The sequence below is a fragment of the Monodelphis domestica genome, chromosome 5, assembly GCF_027887165.1.
Source record: "Monodelphis domestica isolate mMonDom1 chromosome 5, mMonDom1.pri, whole genome shotgun sequence".
Lineage (NCBI taxonomy): Eukaryota > Metazoa > Chordata > Mammalia > Didelphimorphia > Didelphidae > Monodelphis > Monodelphis domestica.
Window position 1 is genome coordinate 190399087 of NC_077231.1, and position 25331 is coordinate 190424417.

General features: G+C 34.5%; 1 protein-coding gene across 5 annotated transcripts in view; it reads left to right on the top strand.

Moving 5' to 3' along the window:
* Positions 1-264: 264 nt before the first annotated feature.
* The window catches only part of ING3 (inhibitor of growth family member 3), a 52592-nt gene continuing 27525 nt past the window's right edge, over positions 265-25331 (top strand). For 2 of the 5 annotated variants that reach the window (XM_001364981.5, XM_056799627.1), the window contains exons 1-4: positions 282-457; positions 682-753; positions 4430-4530; positions 7688-7753. In XM_001364981.5, the coding sequence (XP_001365018.2) occupies positions 430-457; positions 682-753; positions 4430-4530; positions 7688-7753 (267 nt within the window). In that variant the 5' untranslated portion in view covers positions 282-429. Of the gene's footprint in view, positions 458-681; positions 754-4255; positions 4326-4429; positions 4531-7687; positions 7754-13860; positions 17925-25331 lie in introns of those variants that run through there. The other 3 variants (XM_007504205.3, XM_056799628.1, XR_008912280.1) reach the window with 3 other exon arrangements.

Consider the following 25331-nt stretch of genomic DNA (forward strand, 5'->3'; position numbering starts at 1 on the left):
GTATTTCGAGTTATGTCAAGTACCTGCCTACAACTCCCAGCACTCTCTGCACAAAGTCAACAAATAGATCGCGGTTCCTCATTTCAGATTTTGTGCAAGACCATTTGCAGTCGCTCCTGGGAGACGCAGTTTCGCTGTGAAGTCATTATGGTCGGTTCTTTCTCGACTGCTTCAGAAGCAAAACTACATTTCCCACAAGGCTGCTGGGGAAGGCACCGGGCAGTCTACGTCACTGCGGCGGCCGACCAATGAACGTTCCGGGCGGCGGTGAGGCGAGCGCCGTCAGGCGCCAAAGTGTTTTTTTTGCCCGAGCCGAGCGGCTGCTGCTAGCGGAGGCGCCATATTGAAAGGGACAAAACTCCGGCGACAGCGAGTGACACAAACAAACCCCCGGACCCTCCCCCTATTTCCCCAGCTCTAAGGGCCGAGATGTTGTACCTAGAGGACTATCTGGAGAGTGAGTGTGAGGCGGGGCGGGAGCTGCCCGTGAAAGCGTCGGGCGGGCGAGCAAACGGGCGGGCGGGAATGGGGGGAGGCGGGGGGGATGTTTCTTTCTCACGGTAACTGGCAGCCTCGCTGTGGGCTACCGCCTCCCCCTCCTCTCACGCACGAACGTACGGACGTACGTGCGTAATTTGGCCCTGGCCCCGCCCCCTCTGACGGGCTCTGTCTCTCCGACAGTGATTGAGCAGCTGCCGATGGACCTGAGGGATCGCTTCACGGAGATGAGAGAGATGGATCTGCAGGTGCAGAGTGAGTGACTTTTCCCCGCTCTTGCTTGAACTCCAAGCACCTGTTCCCCTCCTGCCAGCGCCCCCTGCTGTATAAATAGGCCTGTGTCAGCAGCGCCTTTGGTGTGGTGGGGTTAGGGCAGATAATGAATGGGACTCTAGGAATGAACCTACTATGGCAAAAGATTAGGGGAAGGAGTGTATCATTCTCACACTTCATGCACAGGTTTTGGGTCAGTTAGAACCGTGCGGGGAAACAGCATGTTTCTTTAAGACCATCTGAACTAATTTTTTTCGATGGAATTCCTAGCACCACCAATGTAAAACTTTGAGCAGTGGTGGAGATGGGTGGAAATTGACTACAGATGCTATCAGTTATATTATTATTCTCATACAGAAAAATGTGTTCAAGCACCAGCCTAGCCTTTTGTGGCTTCATTTAAAAAAAACAAGCTATTTTGTAATAATGAATATGGGATTTAAGGAAATTAATAGCCTTGAGTGAAAAGTGAATAGAATTGAAGTTTCCATGTGGGAAAGAATCTTGCTTACCCTAGTGGCGCAAATATGGGAACTTTCCTAACATCACCTGTTCATTGCCAGGGGCCAGTAACTTAACTCCACTTCTTTGTTCTTTTCATAAGATTAAGTGATTCTATGAAAGAGCATGAAATGATTCTTAATAATGGAAGAAGAGGCATTACCTCAAAATTGTTCCCCCATAAAAGAAAGACATTCAAGTTCATAACTGAATTTTTCCAGAGAAGACTCTATGCCTGTTTTAAAATATGTAAAATGAGAATAATAGCTGCATTACCTTTCCAGCCTCATAGTTGTGAGAATTAAACAGAAAGAAAGAGGAAGGATTTTGAAAAACATAAAATTCTATAGTCATATGGAGGTATAGCATTAAAATCAGAGTTAGAAGTTTTGGGTTCCAGGCTTGACTCTGCTACTTAAAATGTAGTTGAACTGGGGCAGAGTTCTTTAATTTTTCTGAGCTTGGTTTTCTCATTTGTATCTCAAAATTTCTACTGTAAAATGGGGACAATGATACTCTTTATTTCAGGAGATTACTGTTACAAGGTAATGAAAATGTTTTGTAATTAAAACACTATATAGGGACAAAGATATTAACACTCTCTTGTATGTTATTCATCTTTTTAGTAGTAGTCCCTGACTTTTAGTGGACAATACATGTGAATAACTGAGCTACATGAGGACAGTCCTCAGAAAGACATTTGCTTTGAGCTACTTTTTTCCTTTGTTTGGTTCATAGGTGGGATGTAGATTTAGCCCTTGTTTCCATCCTGCATCTCTGTTCAGCCTCTATGGATCTTCCTTTAATTCTTTGCTTTCTCAGCATCAATGATAGAGAAAAAGGAGATGAGGAGAGAGATGTCATTAGGACTTACATAGCCTCCTATGTAGACTATGAAAGACATTATCCAGTAGGAGCAGAATTATAAATTGAGTTCTTCATGCTAACACACAGAAAGCTGATTAAAATATATATATATATATATATATATATATATATATATATATATATATATATGTAGCAGTCTCTCATTTTCTACTATTTAAAAAAACAACAACAGGATATTCTAGTTATATCCCAGATGAAATAATTTTGTGGGGTAACCTGAGACTGTAACTATTATTTGTAACATTATTTCATTAAGAAAATGTGCTTTGAATTCCAAACAGTTGATTTACAAATTAAATTTTGAAATAAAAACATTTCTAAGGCTGGATACTATCAATACTCAGCTCATAAAAGTATATTTCTAGAACCAGAGAGATTCTTAGAGATGATTTTGTTTTGCAAACTAGGAAATTCAGTCCTAGAGACATGAAGTGTCAAAAATCACATTATGGTGTAAATAAAATAAGACTATAAATAAATGGAGAGATTTCTTTTTGTTTTTGAGAGGAGTGGGGAGGGAGTCCACATCTGTGATTTTATTGGTGTGTTAAGCTCTGTGAGGAAACCTGTTCTATCAAAAGAATTGTGAACTACTAACAACTATAGGAAATCAAGAATAATAAGAGAAATGTAAGTCAAAACAACTCCAAGATTTTACCCAACAACCAACAAACTGGTAAAGGTGACAAAAGACGAGAATAGTATATGTTGGAAGGGTTGTGGAAAGATTGGATATTCTGATAAAATGTTCTTAGAGCTCTGAATTGGTCCAGACATACTGGTAAACAATTTAATACAAGACAATGAAAGTGACTCTTAATGTCCTTTCCCTTTGACCTAGAAATTATGCTACTAGGCATATACCCCAAGGGATATACACCAAAATAAATATAGGAGTCTTTTTTGGTAGTAGCAGAAAACTGGAAGCAAAGTACATATTCATCAGCTGAGGAATTTGTGCTTTGTGAATGTAATGGAATACTCTCTAAGAAACTATGAATATGATAAATACAGAGAAGCATGGGAAAACTTGGATGAACTGATGTGAAGTGAAATAGGCAGAGCCAGAGGAAGAATATGAACCATGACTACAGTAATAAATATGAATGGAAAGAACAAAAGGAACAAAACAGTGAAAACTGAATGCTGTGAAATTATATGAACAAGCTTATCCTCAGAGAGGAGAGATGAGAATACTCCTTTGCTCCCACCTCCATGCTTGTTTGCAGAAGTAGGGGTAGGATATGTATATAGAGCAATGTATATAATGTTATTTAAGAAAATATATTGGCTAGCATTGGTGAATTGTTTTTCCTTCATTTTCTTTGAGGAATTTTTCTCTATCAATGGAAGGAGGAAGGAAACAATGGGGAAAATAGGTTATAAAAACAAAAGATAGTATTAACATTTTTTAAAAAAAGAAACCTCACTGTACCCTTGTATGTAGCTCTTCTGCAACTTGTAGTTTTAAAGAATTGCTTGGGAAACTGACAAGATAAGTAATTTGACCATTTTTACACAGCTAATATATGTGAGAAGCAGGTCTTCCCTTATCAAAAGCTGACTATCTACTATGCCATGCTGATATCTTTAAATCTTGATCTATAAAATGAGTGGATCAGCCCATTTCATCTAAGATCTGTGAGTCTATGAAGATATATTATTTAAAAAAAATTTTTTTAAGGCAATGGGGTTTAAGTGATTTACTCAAGGTCACATAGCTATGAAGTATATGAGGTCAAATTTGAACCCAGGATCTATAGGCCTGGCCCCCTATCCACTGAGCCACTTAGCTAAACCCTGAAGATACAGCCTGGAATGTGTGCTCTGATAAATAAATTTACTTCCAGTCACATATGGCCATTTTGGCAATTTCCGTACCTGTTTTTTAGGTTTTAACTCTTAAGTAGTTTCTATTCAAAAGTTTAAAATGGTAATATAGCCTGTAAATCTATATTTGGATCAATTTCATTGAATGTTGAAGAAGTTTCTTATTTAACAAGGAAAATTAATTTTTAACTATTTGATCATTTGGGGGACTTGTAGTTTTTTCTTCTATTCAGGAAATTAAGACATCCTATCATTTTGCTTTAAGATAAGATACTGGCCAGTGAAAGGGGACAAATGGAAGTATTTTTTTGGAAAGAATCTTGTAAGAAAGAAAGGCAAGTTATAAAATATGATGTACATTTTTATAAGGAAAAATTAATGTATTCAGGGTATGAGATTGGTGATGTAATGATGACGGCTTCTCTTTTGTATATTGTAGATGCTATGGATCAACTAGAGCAGAGAGTCAGTGAATTCTTTATGAATGCAAAGAAAAATAAACCTGAATGGAGAGAAGAACAAATGACATCCATCAAAAAAGTATGTTCAGCATTGAAAATGGAACACTCTGAGGAAGACTGTCATTTTAATTTTTTTTTTAATTAAAAGAAGTAATTGTTGGACTTTTACATGATTCTGGACAAATTTAGATTTTCTAGAGTTTGACAGCATCAACAAAAAGAGTTATAGTAATTTAAAATGCTTTCTTCATGATGTAATTTTGTTTCATTGAAAGTTGTGTCTTTCATTTGAAAGTTATAGAATTTTAAATTATATAAAATATTTCTTTACAAATAATATATTTAAAGTAATACTTTCAATTCAGTCTGTGCCATTACAGTATGGGTCTTCAATGAGATGTTTATTGTATGGCATGTAATCATAAAAATTACCTTTGCTTTCAAAGGATATAAAATAGACCCTTCTATTTTGTTATGATATAACCTGAATGAAAAATCCCCAAGACTTCTGGCATACCCCATAGACTGCCAGGCATCTAACTTGATATGTGCTGGTTTCCAGATTCCTTAAATTCTTACTAATTGTGGATTACCTAAAATCCTAGCCTAGTCCTCTGTCTGTCACTGTGCTGAAACAAAGCCTTTACACACAGGTGCCCTCTTGACCAAAGCTTGGTTATCCTCCATAGGACCCTAAGGGAAGGAAGGTTAAGAAAAGAACCAGAACTGAATCATATTCCTGGCAGACTATCCGATTTAGGACCAGAGCAGAATTGACCTAGGTTGTAGGGATGCCTGAAATTCTGGAGATCTTTATACCATAGATAATTAGATCCATCTTCTGGAAAGGTCTGACACATCTTATGGCAGGATTTTGGGGGCTGGGGGGGGGTAGGATTAAGGCAACATAACATAAAAATTAATTGTGCTTTCCTTAAATTAATTTTTTCTTGGCCAGTGATCTGATCGTTGAACTGTATGATGTGTGATTTTATTTTACAGGGAATATAGCTAGCTCAAGATATATATATATATCTCAAGATATCTCAAATACAGCTCAAGATAGCTAGAAATCAGAGAATTTTTTTTATATTAGTGCTAATGTAATTTTTCAAAATTTTCTTAAAGGCTACATATTTAAATATACTCTTTTATTTCAGCTTTTAATCATGTTTTTTAAAAAATTCAGTAGATGAAATGGCCTTATTTTAGCCTCAAATAGGTTCAATTTGAAATTGTAACTTTTATAGTTATTTTCCTTTCCCAAAATTCTGAAGAATTTAATTCATTCTTCCTCATCCCACCATCAACCCCTTTTTAAAAATTCTTAACCTTCTGTCTTAGAATCAATACCTTGTATTGATTCCAAGGCAATAGAATGGTATGGGTTAGGTAATGGAGGTTAAATGATTTGCTCAGGGTCTCACACAGCTAAGAAGTGTCTGAGGCCATATTTGAACCCAGGACCTCCTATCTATAGGCTTGGCTTTCAAACACCTAGCTGTCCCTCCTTCCTCTTTAAAAAAATTTTTTTTTTTATAATGGAATCTTTGAATTTAGAGGTTAAGTAAAATTCTGTTAGAATCAACTAATAACATCTATAACTGTGACTTACTAGGTATACTAAATTTGAGTCACTAAGCTTTTTTTGCACCTCAAGAATTCTTATCTGTAAAATGCAAGGAATTGGACTAGTTCATTAGTTATTAATTTTTTTTGTCTCAGGACCCCAAAGACTTTTTGTTTATGTGGGTTATGTATGACATTTACCTAATTAGAAATTAAAGCTGATACATTTTTTAAAATATATATTAATTAGGTTAACAATATAAATGTCATACATATGATCATAATATTCATATCGAAATAACTACTTTCCAACAAGAATTGATCAAAGTAGCATTGTTTTACTTTTTTTTTTTCAAATCTCCTTAATGTCTGGATTGATAGAAGATAGCTGGATTCACAAATTTCTATTTGTAGTCTAGCTATTGTGATACTATGATATTGTTTTGATTGGAAGAAAATTTGACTTCTCAACAAAGGAAAAAAAAGGCATATATATAATAGGCCAATAATGTCTTAGTATTATTATAAAAATAGTTTTGACCTCTTGGACTCCTTGAAAGGATTCAGTGATCCTTAGGATTCTGTGTGCCATACTTTCAGAACCCTTGGACTGAATGTCCTCTACTATTCCTTCTAGTTCTGATATTCTGTGAGCCTATGATTTGGCATCTTTAAGTGACCTTTTTCCTGTTTGATTATGCTTTCAGGCTTTTACATTAGTTTTGTTATTAGTTCTTATTAGATTACACTTTGGTTAGGGGAATCTCAAAATATAAGAGGCCTATAATCCTGCAATAGTTTGACTAAGGTGGGCTAACTATATCACATCATTGTGAGGAATATTGCCCCAAGTTTATTTTGCAGAATTCCACCAACAATTTGATGACTTCCAGGTAAACTTCTGTTACACTAACATGCAATGCTGAGCAGAGGTTATAATGCTTGTTTTTCATGTCTGTGGCTGATGAGCAAACGTTTGAAGAGCTAAAACATCTCTACTTATAGACAGCAAAAAGAATAGATTTCTCCACAGTAAATTTTTTCAGCACTAAGAGATTAAACAGCTCATTTCAGTTTACTTTTTAATGAATATTGAAATTTTCTTTTAAATGTTTGCATAACAAATTATGATTGAACTGATTTATATACTGATAGACCATTGGATCATAGATTTAGAAACAGAAGGAACTCGCAGATTTCAAGTTCAGTCTCTTCATTTTGTAGATGAGGAAACTAACATCTAAAGTTTAAAAAATTACTTGTTTAAGATCATGTAAATATGAACATAACCAAGATTCAAACCCCATCCTCTTCTTCCAAATAATGATGACAGAATCTGACATTTATGTAGTGCTTCAGAATTTGTAATACTCCTGACATATTTTCTCATTTAAGTTCTACATGTGTAGGATAATTAAATTACAGAGAATAAAACTGATGCTATAACATTAAATGACTTGCTTTTGGTCACATACCTAGATATTTAAAGGGGGATATTTGACAAGTCTTTCCAACTCTACATCTAGTATTCTGTGTGCTACACCACATTATCTCCCAAATCTAATGCCCTTGCCATTACAGCACTATCATGTTAAGTCAGTTTTGTCTCTGAAATACACATTTTAATTTTAAAAGTTTGTTATTGACATTAACATATTTCTACACAGGATTATTATAAAGCTTTGGAAGATGCAGATGAGAAGGTACAGTTGGCAAACCAGATATATGACTTGGTAAGTAAAATTAAAGGACATAGAATCCAATTAAAACTAATCAGTTGGATTTGTACTTGAATGTTTAATGGTATTTCAACTATGTTTGATTACCATTTGTATTATTTTATGGGGAAATACAGTTTGGTTTCTAGTTCTGAATCTTAGGAACATATTTTCCCCATCAGTAACATTAGGGAAGAAAGGTCCCCTTTCAGGGATAAATGGATAATCTTGAGTGTCAGCATCTTATCTCTTCATGCCTCTACATCTGTTTAAAACAAAGTATCTCTAGGTCAGTCATTTACCTTCTGCTCTGAGTCAAGCAATTATTTCTATGATGGCAGTGGTCTATTTTCTAATATGGCCTCTCTTCTTATCCTTTGGTATAGTTCATTTGAGAGTCAAGTGGCCAAATTTCCTTTTTTTTAAATAGCAAGCAAACCTATGGGATGCAGCCAAAGCACTACTCGGGGAAATTTATATCCTTGAGTTCATATATTAGCAAATTAAGAAGGGCAGAGGTCAATGAATTGGGCATGCAAATTAAAAAACTAGAAAGCAAACAAATTAGAAATCCTCAGTTGAAGACTAAATTAGAGATCCAAAAAGTCAAAGGAAAAATTAATAAAATTGAAAGTCAAAGAACTATTGATTTAATAAATAAGACTAGAAGCTGGTACTTTGAAAAAACAAATAAAATAGATAAAGTACTAGTCAGTCTAATTAAAAAAAAGGAAAGAAAAAAACCAAATTGACAGTATCCAAGATGAAAAGGGAGACCTCACCTCAAATGAAGAGGAAATTAAGGCAATCATTAAAAACTACTAGGCCCAATTATATGGCAACAAATATGGGAATCTAGGTGGTATGGATGAATACTTAGAAAAATATAAATTGCCTAGACTAACAGAGGAAGAAATAAATTACCTAAACAACCCCATATCAGAAAAAGAAATTGAACAAGCCATCAAAGAACTCCCTAAGAAAAAATCCCCAGGTCCAGATGGATTCACAAATGAATTCTATCAAACATTCAAAGAAGAACTAATCCCAGTATTATACAAACTATTTGACAGAATAAGCCAAGAAGGAGTTCTACCAAATTCATTTTACTACACAAACATGGTACTGATCCCAAAGCCAGGCAGGTTAAAAATAGAGAAAGAAAACTATAGACCAATCTCCCTAATGAATATAGATGCAAAAATCTTAAATAGGATACTAGCAAAAAGACTCCAGCAAGTGATCACGAGTGTTATTGACTATGACCAGGTAGGATTCATACCAGGAATGCAAGGATGGTTCAATATTAGGAAAACCATCCACATAATTGACCATATTAACAAGCAAACCGACAAAAATCACATGATTATCTCAATAGATGCAGAAAAAGCCTTTGATAAAATACAACACCCATTCCTATTGAAAACACTAGAAAGTATAGAAATAGAAGGGCCTTTCCTAAAAATAATAAACAGTATATATCTAAAACCATCAGCAAACATCATCTGCAATGGAGATAAACTAGATGCATTCCCAATAAGATCAGGAGTGAAACAAGGATGCCCATTATCACCTCTTATTATTTAACATTGTACTAGAAACACTAGCAGTAGTAATTAGAGAAGAAAAAGAAATTGAAGGTATTAGAATTGGCAATGAGGAGACCAAGCTATCACTCTTTGCAGATGATATGATGGTTTACTTAAAGAATCCTAGAGAATCAACCAAATAGCAAGTAATAGAGGTATGAGTTAACAATAGGATAATCATTTGAGATTTTTGCCCTGAATCTTAATTGCTGAAGAGATTGATTCAGATTGCACACTATTATGTCTGCACACTCTTATTTTAACAGTAGTTAATTTTTAACTTTTAATGTCTGTAATCTTCTGAAGTTAGTGAACTTGCTTTCTCTAATGTGTTTAACATGAAAATATTCTTTCTCAGCATCATTCTGTTATTCTTCTAAAGTATTATAGACACAATAATGTTTTTAAGACTTTTATATAGTAATTTTTTTAATTGAGAAAAAATATATGAATAGAAATTTTGCTGTATGTGTCACAAATTAAGTCACAGAAAACAAAATATTCTCTTTTTTGACTTAAACATTTAATGACTCATGTCTCATGTGGCACCTGGAACAACAAATACCACCTCAAGCATCCCAAAAAACAAACACCTTCTAGGGGAACAGTCATTATCAGAGGAACTAGATCGTTGTATTTCTATACTGTAAGCAGTTTTCCTGGCTTTTCATCATCCCTATTGCTACTCTATCCTGACTCACAGCTTCAACAGTAAAGCTTTACCTTCTGTCTTAGAATCAACACTCTGTTTTGGTTCCAAGGCAGAAGAGCAGTGAGGGCTAGGCAGGGGGGGTTAAATTACTTGCCCAGGGTCACACAGCTAGGAAGTGTCTGAATCCAGGACCTCCCATTCTAGACCTGGCTCTCAATCCACAGAGCTATCTGGCTGCCCCCTAAACCTATTATTTATCTTCTTCATAACTTCCTGTCTTCTATCCCTCAGTGCTCTGTTGGTCCATTGAGTTCTGAAGACAGTTCCCTTGTTCTGACTTCACTTTGTTCTTTTTTCAGATCTTCATAATTAACTGTTTCAAACATACACTATCCTGTACACTAGAATCACTTCCCCGCCTATCCTGTTACCTCTTGTGTCTTGCTCAGCTTTGGTTTATATCTAACAACTGATATCACCTGTGCTCGTATAATTCTGTTCTGTTGAACAATACTGGGGAAATTCATATAACCATAATTACCAGTCCACTACAGATTTGTTATGTTTAATTTCATCTGGGCCCTCCGTGCTACTAAGCATTCATTTTGTTCTTCTCCAACACATCCGCCATCATGGTTATTTCAGATTTGGTCTTCTCATTACACCTCATACCATCTCACTCTCATCATAGAAAATACTTTGTCTCCAGGATTGACTCTATCCACTGAACCACCAAGTTGTTCCTATGACCTTTTTCTTGACTACAATGTCTTCTTAATACTCCTTCTTTTCTAGAGTTTTATGACACAGTTCTCCTCTTTACCTCTTTTGTTGCCTCTTCAAAGTTTTTTCGAAAGGATTGTATCATTCCCTACCTCTAACCTTCAATATCATCCGGAATTTTGCCCTTCTTTTCTCTACATACTTTCATTTATCTCATCTAGCCCTTTGGGTTGAGTTTATCATCTCTATTGAGAAGCTTATAGATCTCTAGATCCAGCTGTAGTCTTTTGCCTAAATTGTAGTCCCATATAATCAATTGCCTATTAGATAGTTTTCATCTGGATGTCTGTTAAGTGTCTTAAACTCACCATGTCCAAAACAGAATTCTTTATCTTTCCTCTAAAACCCATCCTTCTTTAACTTGCCTATTCTGTATGGAATAATATGATCTTTCCAATAATTCAGGTTTATAGTCAAAGAGTTGTCTCAGCACTTCTCACTTTCCCTCATACTCAGTATAGTCTGTCACTTTTCAAGTCTTAGATTCTTCTTCCTTGTGTCTTAAAGCCATCCTTTCCCCTTGACTTAAATACCCACTTTTAGGCTCTCATCATATCATCTCTCACCTGGAATATTGCCTATAATTGGTCTCTAGTGTTTTTGTTTTTTTTCCTTTTCCAATGCAACTTACATATAGCTGCCAAATTGGTATTGCTGAAACATAGGTTTGACTGTGTTACTTGTCTTCTCATAAAGCTCCAGGGCTTCCCTAGTCCCTCTAAGAAAAAACACAGGCTCCTCTGTCATTTAAATCCCTTTATGCAGCTTAATGTTCCAGGTTTATTATTTATTTCTCCCCTTTACCCTATCCATATTCCAGCTAATCTAACTTATTTGCTATTTGCCTTATATGACATTCCTTTTCCCATCTCTGTGCTTTCTATGGACTGTCCCCCATGCCTGAAATGTCAGTCAATAAACATTTATTAAGCACCTACTGTGTACCAGGCATTTGTATTTCCTTGTTATCTTTACTTCTTAGAATCTTTAGCTCTCTTCAAAGTTGAGCTCAAGCACGAACTCCTGTGTAAGATCTAAAGCAATCCTTATGCCTCGAATTGTTAATATTCCCTCCCTTTATATTTTTTTTAACTGTGTGTTTGTGATTATTGTTCTGGATAGCTTGGTGGTACAGTGCATAGAATGCTGGGCCTTGAGTCAGAAACATTCATCTTCCTAAATTCAAATCTGGCCTTAAACACTTAGGGCAAGTCATGTAGTCCTGACCTTAGTTAGTCATCTGTAAAATGAACTGGAGAAGGAAATGGTAAACCACTCTAGTATCTTTGCGAAGAAAACCCTAAATGGGATCACAAGGAGTCAGGCATGACTGAAATGACTAAATAACAAATTATAGTTCCTCTTAGTAGAATGTTAGGTTTTTGAAGCCTAGACCTTTTTTCTATTTGCTTAACACCTAGCATAGGCCTACCACATAAGAGATGTTAAGTAAATGTTTGATGAATGACTAAATTTATAATGTACTTAAGCATTTTAATAGTGAATATTTAATTTATTTATTATTAGAACTGTTAATCATGTGTGTCCGTGGTGAATTAGTATTGTATGAAAATGTTAAAACAAACCTGCCTATATGAATTTACTTTTTAAGGAATTACAAATCTTAAGATTTTATCATTGTGGTTACTCCTACTAGTGCATATTCCATCCCTTCCATATCTCTGAAGATGGTTTTCTTGAGTTGAATGTGGCCATGTGGTTGTATTATGTATTAGTTGTTATCCAGTTTGTATTCCCAACCGATTAGATGTCTCCAGACTCACTACACTGGTCTTTGAGAGACATAGTCCATCATAGGATCCTTGGTCAGAACTTCCAGGGCTTATTATAATCAGTTGGCACAGCTTTTGAGTCTCATGCATAAAACACCCTTATGTGGTACTGCAATATAAGAGTATAGTGAAGAAAAGAGATGCAGAAAGCATAATCATTGTAAATGTTATAGTTTAATCATAAATTAGTGTGTGTATTTGTGTGTCACAGTCATTTCTTGTGTTACCTGTAGCATTAAAATGTTTTGAAGTCTTTAAGCCTAGATTCATTAGTTAACTTTTAGGTGCTTTGGTTTTTAAGACTGTAAATTGAAGAGTAGATACTGGTCTTTATTGGTAGAAGGCATATTTATTCCTCACCTGGGGGAATTCCCTTTGATAAATGAGATTCAAAATTATAGGCATTATCTCCTGTCCATCTATTACAGGAATTTCCTGGCAATGTATGGAAAGGAAAATTTCACAGTTCAGTTATTAAAATTGCCTCTCAATGAAAAAAGAAATACTTAAATTGAAACAGTGTTGACAACTTAAGTCTTAGATAACCAAGCATATAATAATTGAGGAAAACCATTTTATCTTTTCATTTGGGATTGAGACTAGTTGGGGTAATGATATCAGATTTAATACCTTTTTGTTTGATTAATTTATATAACCAAGTCCCTAAAATTTCTTAAGGAATGATATAAAGTTTTAGCATTTGCATACAGAATTGATTATAATATTGAGATCCTTAGGTCTGGGCAACCTGCAAAAGAATTTGAGGAATCTAGACATTAAGTTGTAAAGAGGCATTAGTTCAGGCCTTATATAAGGCCAAGCATGTGATCTAGCATTAAGTTAGAATTAGTATAGTGACTATTGAAAATGTATGACTGAATGAATTCAAGAACTGCTACTGAGAGGAAATCGGCAACATTTGACAGTAGAATAAGGTCACAGGCAGAGTAGAGGAAGAGTTTAAATGCCAGTCAATATGGGAGAGTACATTTCTGTCATTGGGGAGGGGGAATTCAAAATCAGTGCTTGTTTTGGGAAAGTCATCCTGATAATTTTGCATATAGAGACACTGATTTTGATTTTCCTCTCGCATGCACGTGAGCTTGTGTGTGTGTGCACGTGCGCACACACGTGTATGTGTGTGTGTATGTATGTATGTATATATTTTATTGGTGAGTGTTCACTGAAACTATCCCAAGTCGCAACATTCCTGATGATTACTCCTGGCTATTTTCATTCCATATTCCTTTCATTTACTAACTCAATACATATCACCTGTCCCTTTCTCCATCCAAATTCTTTTAGGAATAATAATCAAGGCATCACCACCATTCCTAAAAAGATGTCAGCCAAGGTCTCCACTCACTTTCCACATGACTTCCTTGACCAAACTACTCTTTCCTGGCTACTACACCCTTCTGTATGTTGTTTTCCCCTGTTAGAGTGTAAGCTCCTTGAGAGTAGGGGTTGTCTTGCTTTTTGTATTTGTATTCCCAGCACTTAAGACAGTGCCAAGTATGTAGTAAGTGCTTAATAAATGCCTTTTCATTAATTTCCTTTTATTAAATATGCTGAATTTGGTATTGGTAGGAATGTGACTATAAGGTGATGTAATTCATTTTTCATAAATGTACCAGAACTTAAATATTCAATTGAATGTTGTCCCATTGTTGCTCAGAACATTTATGGAACCCATTGGAATTGCCTTCAGAGTCTGTGTCACATTTCAAAAATGTCTTCAGGGTGGTAAATTTTCTTTTAAGGGTAGATTTGCTTTATGGAAACAACTAAAAGACATTTGGAACCAAGTCTTATAAGGTGAGTGATCAAGCTAGGTAATGTCTTTTTGTGCCAAAAAAATAAAACTTGCCTTTAAAATAATGTGACATTGTTTTGTGTGGCTCTTAAATTTACGCTGACTTACAGTCTACTACCTACCTTTTCCACTGTACCACTCTACAACTTAATGGTGGTATTTAAATATTTTCTTCCTTGAAAATAAGGATTTCAATGGCCATACAAATGATTTCAGAAGAATTTATGGAAATGATTCACTTAGTAGAGAAGTCAGTAAATGGTTTTACTATGATAAATTAGCTATACTCCCTGGAATATCACTGTTACACATTTAAGTGACAGTCTTTACAAATAACATTAAAAGATAAAAGTTAAAGTACTCTACTTAAAATTTAGAGTTCAGGGAGCTTAAAATACTCATATGTTCTATGGATAAGGGAGTTGAGATATGAGGAATTTATTATTACTCTTTAATGCTTTCTGTCTGGCTCATGGGGAGGTTGTGAGAACTGCTATCTCATTGTTTTTTTTTAAATGCACTAAACTTTTTGATTTTTATATAAATGCAAAAAAATAATATTCATGCATCATTAAACAATAACTCACAGTAGTTATAATTACTGTTATATATGGATAATTAATATTTTATGAACATTTTAATAAAATTTGCCCTAGTGGGCTACTATGACTTGTGGCATATATAATCTAGCTAAAACAAATTATGTTATGATTATGTTATGTTATTATTAAGTAGGTAGTGTGGTGTAGAGGACAGAGACCTGGCCTTGGAATCAGGATTACTTGGGTTCAAGTCCCACCTCTGATATGCTGAATGTGTCACCCTTGGCAAGTCACTTAATGTCTCAGTGGCCCAGGTAACTCTATAAGATTGTAAGTTGCAGAGAAAATACAAATTTACATTGGTAGAGAGGATTTCTATCTTGAAAGTTACCTTTATCAATGGAATTGCAGGTGCAATTTTCAAACTTGTTCTAAGAGTTACTTTTAATTTCACTTCATTCTATAACCATACACTTCATGTATAACACTGATTTGTCTTCTTGCAAGTTTTCCCTTAGTTATCAAAAAAACACTGCTAAAGGAGTTTGGTTGGACTAGCAAAAGTTCATCCTCACTAATGAAAATATAACTTAAAATGCATACTTTATTAACTGTCATAGACTATCACTATCTATTGTTAGATTTGGAAGGATGGCACATTTACTTATAGTTGACAGACTGAGTAAAGTTACTTTTGTGTCAAATGTATCTCTTTTTGGCTCTTTTGAGCTTCAAAGCTTAAAATGTTTCCATGGTAGTAACTAGGCTTCATGTCTGGTCCAGAAGAGGAAGTTGTTATAGTGTGGATGGTATGGTCCTGAATAAGCTCTGTGACTTTGAGGAAGTCATTTAATTTTTTAGAACCACAGTTTCCTCATTTCTTAAAGGAGAGTATTAGATTAAATTATCTTTAATTCCCTTTCTAACATTCTTTTACCTTGAAAAGGCCCTAAGGATATGGAACCATAATGGAGATTTTTGACCTATCTTGGACCTATCTGGATACCAGGGTTCTGTGATCCATGAAAACTATTCCTCCCCACCTCCCCTCATTAGCTGTGGTACAGAATAAAGTTCTCCAGCCCAGGCTCATACTCCTAGAAGGTAGGATGTAGGTCCCCAGAGACCACCTATCAACCAATGACTACCTAACAAATAATAATGAAAATTGTTTCATTTTTGGATTCAGGTTACTGTCTTTTGGTATTTGTACATTATGCTTAATATTATAATTACAAAGTAATTTTTGCTCCTCTACTAAAGTATTTATATCCATTATTGTTAGACTTTTAGAAATTGTCTGTTATTTGGGGTCCCTAAATGTTAGTACTTTATTTGAATTTGTAAACCTTCTTTTCCCATTTCCTATGGTGTTCTTTTTTCCTCTTCTCTTAATTGAAGCAGATTTCTTCCATTTTAATTATGTACAATAGCCTTTTTGCTTTTTTTTTACTTGCCACTGTATTAGTTTTATCTCATAGGTATAGAATTTGATAGTAGAATGTTAATAAAGACATTTTAAAATACTAATATAGAAAATCTTATCGACAAATTCAATACTTAGGAAAATGTGGCTAATATGCTACCCTTCTAGGAACCTGTAACTCACAAATAGTCTTTAAATGCTTATTTGTACTCCTGCCAGATTTCATTGTCATGAAAATGAATTAGAATATAATACCTAATAAGAGTTTATTTATATAATCTGATATAATTTGAACTTTTGGTTAATGCTTGATTAATTTTAACAATCTTTTACTATTCCCAGTAACCTTGAATATGCTTTTTTATATACCCTTGATTATTTCTAAGATGACTCATATACATTATTGTTAACATATATTACCTGTAAATTTGAAAAATCAAAATCATTTGATCCTCAGATTAAATTAATATAGCATATGACATTATTTTGATTTAACTCTCACACCTTTTTGAGACCGGATGTACCCATCTCTTCTCTACTAGAAGTACTGCAGCCACTCATAGGCCTAATTCCATTGCTCACTGGATTTCACCTGCTCTGTTCCTTGATCTCATTGAGGTTCAACATAGGTCCTGCTATTGCTTAATATACAGAATTTTTTGGATGTTAGCACATATCTAATGATGTAGATGTAGATAAAGTAGCTTTATTTTGTTGTTAGAAGACTGACTCTCAACTCCATGGAGTGAGAATGAGAACTGAGCTAGGCTATATGTAATCTTATTCCTCCAACCTAGATAACTGTGATAATCATCATACAATTTCTGATTGGAATATTTCTCTCATCTCTTCCATTTATTGAAATACTGCCTTCTTTAATGCCTAGTTCAACTGTACTTATTCCATAATCAAACCTCAGTTAGTCTTTTTTCCTCCATTACATATTATTTTATGCAATATGTATCATATCTCCCACTAGATAGTAATCTTCATGAAAGTAAGGACTATCTCTTTGCATCTCCCCTGTAATCTTCACTTTTTCTTTTCTTTTCCTTTTCAATTTTTTTCCTCTTTGTTTTTGGTCTGGACTTGTGAGTTCCCTGAATTGATGCAGATCAGCAACTTATTTATATTTTTCTAGTCTGGAAAGGTCACCTGGGGACAGTGAGAGGTTAAGTGACTTGTCTATGATTTCACATCTTGTCTGTATCGGTGATAGGACTTGGACCCAGGAATCCTGACTCCTGGCCAGCTTTTTGTTCACTATGCCAGAGATGTCAAACATGGGTCCCATTGAGCCAGTGCACCAGAATCAGATTCAAATTTTACTGGGAAATGTCCAACAAAATAAATATAAGTGCAATACAATGTAGATAAAGTTAATTTGTGGCTTTCTAAATCAATAATTATCTATTTCTATTGTTATCACTATACTACCTATATACCATGCTGCTTCTTTGTCTTACAATTTAGTAGGTATTTAATAACTATGTGTATAAATTTTCTTTAATTCAAATGTTTTATTTTCATTCTCTAAGTGATATTTGTGAGTCCTATAAAAGATTAAAATATTTCTTTTGGATAATTACTCATCTCAGAAATTTCCTTTTAAAAAATTCCTGTCTTAGTATTCCCTATTCTTTTCCAGCTTCATTGTGGCATAGTGAGTATGATACTGATCTGGGATTCAGGATACCTGAGTTTGAGTTAGTTCTCTCAAGCTCTTCTGTTATGTTCTAGGCCCTGTTCTTTACACTAAGAATGTAAATCCAGAAGTGAATGAGTTCCTTCCCTCAAGAAACTGACATTGTACTAGGAAAATACAGTATATTCACAGGGAAATAGAATATATACAAATTCAATGCTCATGTATGGAGATGGGAATGAATAACTAGAGAAATTAAGAAAAGCCTTCTTGAAGGAGGTACATTAGCTGAGCTCTGAAAGGAAGCAGGGTTCTAATCGGTGAATGTGATGAAGAAGGACATCCAGGCACAGGGGAGGGAAAGATACAGACAGCAACTGCAAAGGTCAGAGACAGGAGATATAATAATGTTTATGCATGGGGCCATTTTGGCTGAAACAGAGTGTATGAGGGGGAGTAATATTTATTCAGCCTGAGAGACCAGATGGAACCAGGTGGTTAAGGACTCCATGCTGAAGAGAGGAGTTTATACTTTATTCCTTTCCCCAAAAGGCATATCTTATGACTGCTTATCCATTCATTCTGAAATTCTAGGAGTTTCTTTTGTCATTTGGTCATCCTCTGCCAAAGGCCCCTTTTTCAGGCTGGTTCCCAAGTCACATTCCTTCTCTCTCAATTTGTAAGTGCAACATGAATATTACCCATGAAAGACCCTTCTCTGTTCCAAATTCACCAATACCTTAAGGGTTCTTATTATGCTAACTATATTCTTGCCATGGGAAAACATTTTTTTTAGATGGCTTTACATAGAGAAGAGTCAAGGTTTTTTTTTTTTTTATTACTTCCAGAGGATAGGAATGTGAAGATGAATGTGGTTTTTATCTAAAAGGCCCCTATGTCCATTCCCCATTGGTAGTGGTATTCAGTGGATATTTTATTTCTGAAGCTCTCAAGTAGCTGTGATATTGTGGTGCTCTTATAATAAAGTTAATGCCGATTCATTTTCAGTTTAATTTCACTTCGAGTAATAGCCTTGATGTGTAGTTCTCACATTACTTCAGACAGAAGAAAGCATTTTGGAAGTCATCTAGTTCAAATTCTTCACTTTACAGATGAGGAGACTGAAAATTAGAGAGGATAAGTGACTATTTTAAACCCTTACCTTCTGTCTTCAAATTCATACTAGGTATCAGTACCATGGCAAAAGAGTGGTAAGGGCCAGACAATTGAAGTTAACTGACTTGCTCAGTCACACAGCTAGAAAGTGTCTGAGGATTTCCTGTCTCTAGCTCTATATAGGCCATATAGGTGGTGAGGTTTCAAACCCAGGCCCTTTGACTCCAAATGTAATATTCCCCTTATGCTAAAAAGCTTTCTATATAAGCCAGCAGGGTGGTGCAAGAGATGGCACAGTGGGCTTGGAGTCAGGAAGATGAGTTCAGATCTAATCTCTTGCTAGCTGTATGATCCTGGGTAAATCACTCAGTGTTTATCTGCCTCAGTTTCCTCTACTGTAAATGAGGATAATAATAGCTTCTACCTTCCAGTGGTGGTTTGAGGATCAAATAAGTTGATATTTTTAAATATTAGATTTTAAATAGGGAAATCAAGGGAAATGGAGCTTTCTTGAAGAGATTCTCTTTTCTTCTTAAGATAGAATATTTTTGTTGGTTTTCCAATAACCTTTTACTGGATTTTGAAAAGGAAATATTTTAATAAAGTAATCAATGATATTGATACATGATTAAGATTTTGTTTTTAATTGAGCTCTTTTAGTAAGAGATTTAGAATTGCAATTTTTCATCACTTGGGTACTGCTCTTTACCTTAATGATTATTCAGTATCACAATTTTCATTATTATCAGTAATGAGAATTTATTAATACTCATTTCACATATGGTGAAATTTTAGAAATATTCACAAAAGTAAAATATTGCTGTGACATATTTTATTGAGTATATATTTACTGAATGTCTCCAGGGTGCTCAGTATAGGCAGAATTGGAAAAAAAAAAAACAAAACAAAACCCTTGAACTTCTTCTAAATAAGTTTATATTTTAAAAAGACAAGATAAATAACCAGACAAATTACTTTAGAGATTTTATTGAAAATCTAGAGGGCAAGGTTTTCATCTTGGCTTTTTGTCAGGATTACTAGAGAAAATTGCTTATATTTATAAAGCACTTAAGTTATATGATTCCTTGAAAGGAAGGAGGTTGCTCAGAGCATAGATAAGTAAGAAGACAGACAAATAGATTTGGGGAGGAATTCAGGTTTAACATAAGTTTAAAATTGGAGTCAAGCATTCTCTTCATCTCTGACTCTGATCCTATTCACATACTCCTTCATTTCTTCAGTTATGTTGCTATGGCTCCTTCCTTTTTGTCTACAAACATGCTCAGATGTCCCCCATTTTCTAAATTAAACAAACCTGATTGACCTTTTTCCTCTTCTCCCTGCCTTTGCTAAACTTCTAGAAAGAGTAATTGGCATCAAGTGTCACTGACAAAAAATAGTCTACACAGAATATTATACATGGACAAAAACATGTAACAACTAAAATAAATGCTTAATTCATAAGTGGTTAAAGGATATGAGCAGTTTTCAAAAGATTTCCAAGCTATAAATGACAAGATGAAAACAGTACACCAAATTACTTATACTACATCAAGAGAAATTCAAATGAAAATAGCTATTATGTTTCAGGTATAATAGGCAAATTGGAAAAAATGACAAAGGATGGAAAAAAAAATGTTTGAGGGCTCTGGAAACATGGGCAGGCTTAGGCACTACTAGTGGAAGTTGACCAAGCATCCTGAATTTTGATAGGGAATTATGAAAGAAAAGCGATATTCTTTGTTATTTATTCATGTTCTTTGTCCTAGCCATCGCAATGCTGACTCCAAGATAGTCACAAACAGAAACCAATGTCCAACATGTGCCAAAATATTCATAGCAATACTCTATGATAGGCTAAATCCAGAAACAAATTAGGTGTATGACAGTTGGGAAATAGCTAAATAAAACTGATATATGAATGCTTTCAAAAACATAAAAGATGCAGTGTGGTATCATGAACAGAGCCTGTTTAGAAGCCAGGACAGTTTATTTGTAATACATATGAACTATACAACTCTGGGCAAATCACTTAACCTCACAGTACTCGAAGTCATTGCTGTAAGTCTCCAATGGAAACAGGTACACTATCATTCATAAGGATCTCTGCAGGCCACTCATTAATTAGAAAAATCACATATTAACATTATGTTCTATTGATAGATCTGTGTTTATTTTGTTAAATATTTCCCAATTACGTTCTAATCTAGTTTTGGCTACGTTTGACACTTTTGCTCTAGGCAACTTTTAATGCTTTATGTTTCAGAAGTGTTCATTGATTGAGGATACTTCCTCAAATGATAATTCCTGATGCCAGTGAATTCAACAAGTCTGGTGCCTTTTTGGCCCTCATCCTTTTTCTTTATTTTTTTCCTGACTTATTCTGCCCTATCTTGTCTTAATGTAATTCAATAAATACCATACATTAGAAATGATGAATTCAGAGAAATTGGAAGATCTCTTTAAACTGAAAGTGAAATGCATAGACTCAAGGCAGTGGTATACAGTATACACAGTACTTAACAACAATATAAATGGAAAAGATCATCAAAAGAAATTTGGAATTCTTGTGTTATTGACAAAACAGTGAAGTTCCTAGAAAAGAGATAGTCAGATAGGTATTTGAATAAGAGGATGGTGTCATATAAATTGTTAGGCAAGGTTTCTATATTAGATATTTTTGATTAATTTTTTTTTTGTCACTAGGGAGAGTTCAGTCTGAAGGTTGGGTGGGAAATGTCTATAATGAAAAGATGAAAGTAATTAATAAAATATTTTAAAAGAAAGAATAATCTACAGACTCACTGCCTTTTTTTTTACTTCATCATTCATCTCATCCTCCTGCAAACTGGTTTTAATCCTCATTAATTTAAAGAAACTACTCTCTAAAGTCTCCACTGACCTCTTGATTGCCAATTCTCAGTGGCCTTTTATCAGTATTCATTCTCTTTGACCTTTTTGTATGATACTAACCACACTCTCCTTGACAAGACTCTCTTTTAGTTTCTATGACATTATGATTAATCATGGAACAGAGATTCTTCTTCTTATTCTTCTTATTCCTTATTCTTCTTTTACCAGTTTTAAAATATTCCTGATTTATCTTCTTCCCTTGACCCTCAAGGACCAAAACCAAATTTATCACCTCTCGTTAAGTTTTCTCCCATCTGCCTTATAAACATCTTTGCTCTTTTTTGTTAATGGTACTACCATTCAGCTTGTCAAGCAAAAATTAATTTTGACTTTTTCTTCTCTATGATCCTTATAACCAAGCAGTTGCCAGTCAAATCAAGTCAACAAGCAATTATTAAGTGCTTCATCTGTATCAGGTCCTAATTATACCCTAACAATATCTCTTAAAAATATTCATTTTTCCACTAATATTATCACTATCTTAGTTTAAGCCACAATTACCCCTTACATGAACTAACACAACAGTCTATTTTCCTTGCCTCTATTCTTTTGTTTCTATAACCTTTCCTTTACATTGTTGCAAAAATAATTTTCTTAATGCTAAGGTATATTCATGCCACCCCTCTGCTCAAAAACTCTGGCTTTAAAGGCCTTTCACAATGTGGCCCTAATCTACCTTCCAATCAAACTGGATTGTTACTTATTCGTATGTTACTTTGTCCTTTCAGCTTATCCTCTTTCTCATCATATATTCATGCAGAGTAAACTAGGTTTGAAATGTACTCCCCAGCTTATTGAATGAAATCTATTTTCTTCTTGATATAGCTCAGGTGAACCCAAGTGCCATTTTCCTTTTAATCTCTTCCTTATCCCCTCTCAACAATCATACTCTATTTATTTATGCATATGCTTTATCTCTTATCCTATTAGGTTATAAAAACTCCTGTGAATAGAAACTGATGCATTTTATTATTGTATTCCCCCAGTGCTTTGCCACATAACAGACATTTTATTTTAATGAGTTGTTGAATTGAATTCTTGAGAGTATGCTGAATAATCAGAAACCCAGGACTCTGATGGATCTGTGATCACATTCCTTAAGCTATCCCCTCCAGGAAGAACAAAAGGTCAAGAATATAAAGGAGTTAGTGGAAAAAAAATATGATGGAAAGTGGCCTAGGAGTACCAAATCTCAAACCAATCATTAAACAGTCTGGTACTGACTAAGAAATAGAGAGGTAGATGAGCAGAATAGACTAGGTAACTCAAATAGTAATAAATAACCATAGTAATTTAGTATTTAATAAATCAAAAGATCCAAACTATTTGACAAAAACTCTTGGGAAAATTGGAAAATAGTGTGACAGAGACTGAAAAATACATCATCTTACATACCAAGATAAAGTCAACATGGGTATGTGATCTAAACAGAAAGGGTCATACTGTAAACAAATTAGGGGAGCATGGAATAATTCACCTGTCACATCTATGCATGAGGGAAGAATTTAGTACCAAATGAGATTATAAAATGTAAAAGGGACAATTTTGATTACATTAAACCTAAAAGTTTTTGTACAAACAAAACAAATACAACCAAGATTAGAAGGAAAACAGAAACCTGGGGAAAAATTTTATAGCAAGTATCTCTATAAAGGTCTAATTTCTCAATATGGAGAACAAATCATTCTCCAATTAATAAATGGCCAAAGGATACCAACAGGAAGTTTTCAGATGAGGAAATCAAAGCCATCTATAGTCATATGAAAAAATCCTATAAGTCATTCTTGATTAGAGTAATACAATTTAAAGCAACTCTGAGGTATTAGATGGGCTAATATGACAGAAAAGGAAAATGATAAATGTTGAAGGGGATGTCACAAAATTGGGATACTAATACACCGTTGGTAGAGTTGTGATCAGATCCATTTTGGAAAGCAATTGGGAACTATGCTCGAAGGTCTCTAAAACTGTATATCCTTTGTTCTGTCAATACCATTCCTAGGTCTGGAACCCCAAGAGAATTTTTTAAAGAAAGGGAAAAGGACCTATTTACATGAAAATATTTATTGTAGGGTGTTTTTTGTTTTGTTTTGTTTTCTTGGTGATAGCAAAGAATTGGAAATAGAAGGGTTATACATCAATTGGAGAATAACTAAACAAGTTTTGGTATAAAATTATAGTGGAATACTATTGTGCTATAAGAAATGATGAACTGGATGAATTCAGAAAAGGAAAGACTTAGATGAACTGATGCAAAGTGAAGTGAGCAGAACCAGAAGAACATTGTATACAACGATAGCAAATTTTTAGAGGAACAACTATTAATGACCTAGTTGTTCTCAGGAATACAGTGATCCAAGACAATCCCAGAGACTCATGATGATAATGCCATCTGCCTCTGAGAAAGAACTGGCGGAGTTTGAATGCAGACTGAAACAGTATATTTCACTTTCTACTTTTTTTTTTTACATTTGATATGTCTTCCACAAAATGACTTATATGGAAAAATATTTTACATGATTGCACAAATAAAATCTATATCAGATTGCTCACCATCTCAGTGCCTAAGGAGGAATGGGAAGGTTAGGAAGAAGGAAGAGAATTTGCAACTTAAAACTTTGTTAAAAAACGAATGTTAAAAAGTTGTTTTTACATGTAGTTGGAGAAAAAATAAAATGTTATTTATAAAAAAGATACCCTCTCCAGTGATAGATCACAGTCCTATCTGTGACTTTGGTCATGTTTTTCCAGAAGTCTTTCCTTGATTTATCTTGAAATTTTAAGATGTTTGTGGAACACTAGGCTATCTTCCTATCTCATATCACCCTTGCCATATGGCTGGACCCTCTCCTCATATAATACACTGATGACATCTTTTAGTCTTGTTCTTCAAAATTCTTTATTGGTTATATGTTGTAGCCTGCTCACATTCTCAATGTGACTTTTAAGTGCCCTCTGCATGATACTTATGCTCTCAAGTACAAACCTGAGCAGATTAAAATACAATTGAGAAATATCTAAAAAATATAGTAGAACATAGATAATATGTGGTCTTCCAAGTCAATTTATGGTTCACAAGGAATCCTTGTGTATCTTAATGGCCTCTGTTTCTATTTGAGCTTGATATGAAAGCTTTTTAGAGGAAACTGCATTTGATATCTTGAAGTTACATAACAACAAAAGGAAATATTGGTGATAGGTTTCTGGGTAAAACTAGGGATCATTAAAAAGTAGCTTTGCAGTTTCCCCAGGGCAGTCTTTCTTACTCTTTTCTGTTTAATTCTGGATGCATCTCTTTGGCCATTTATGCTATCTAGA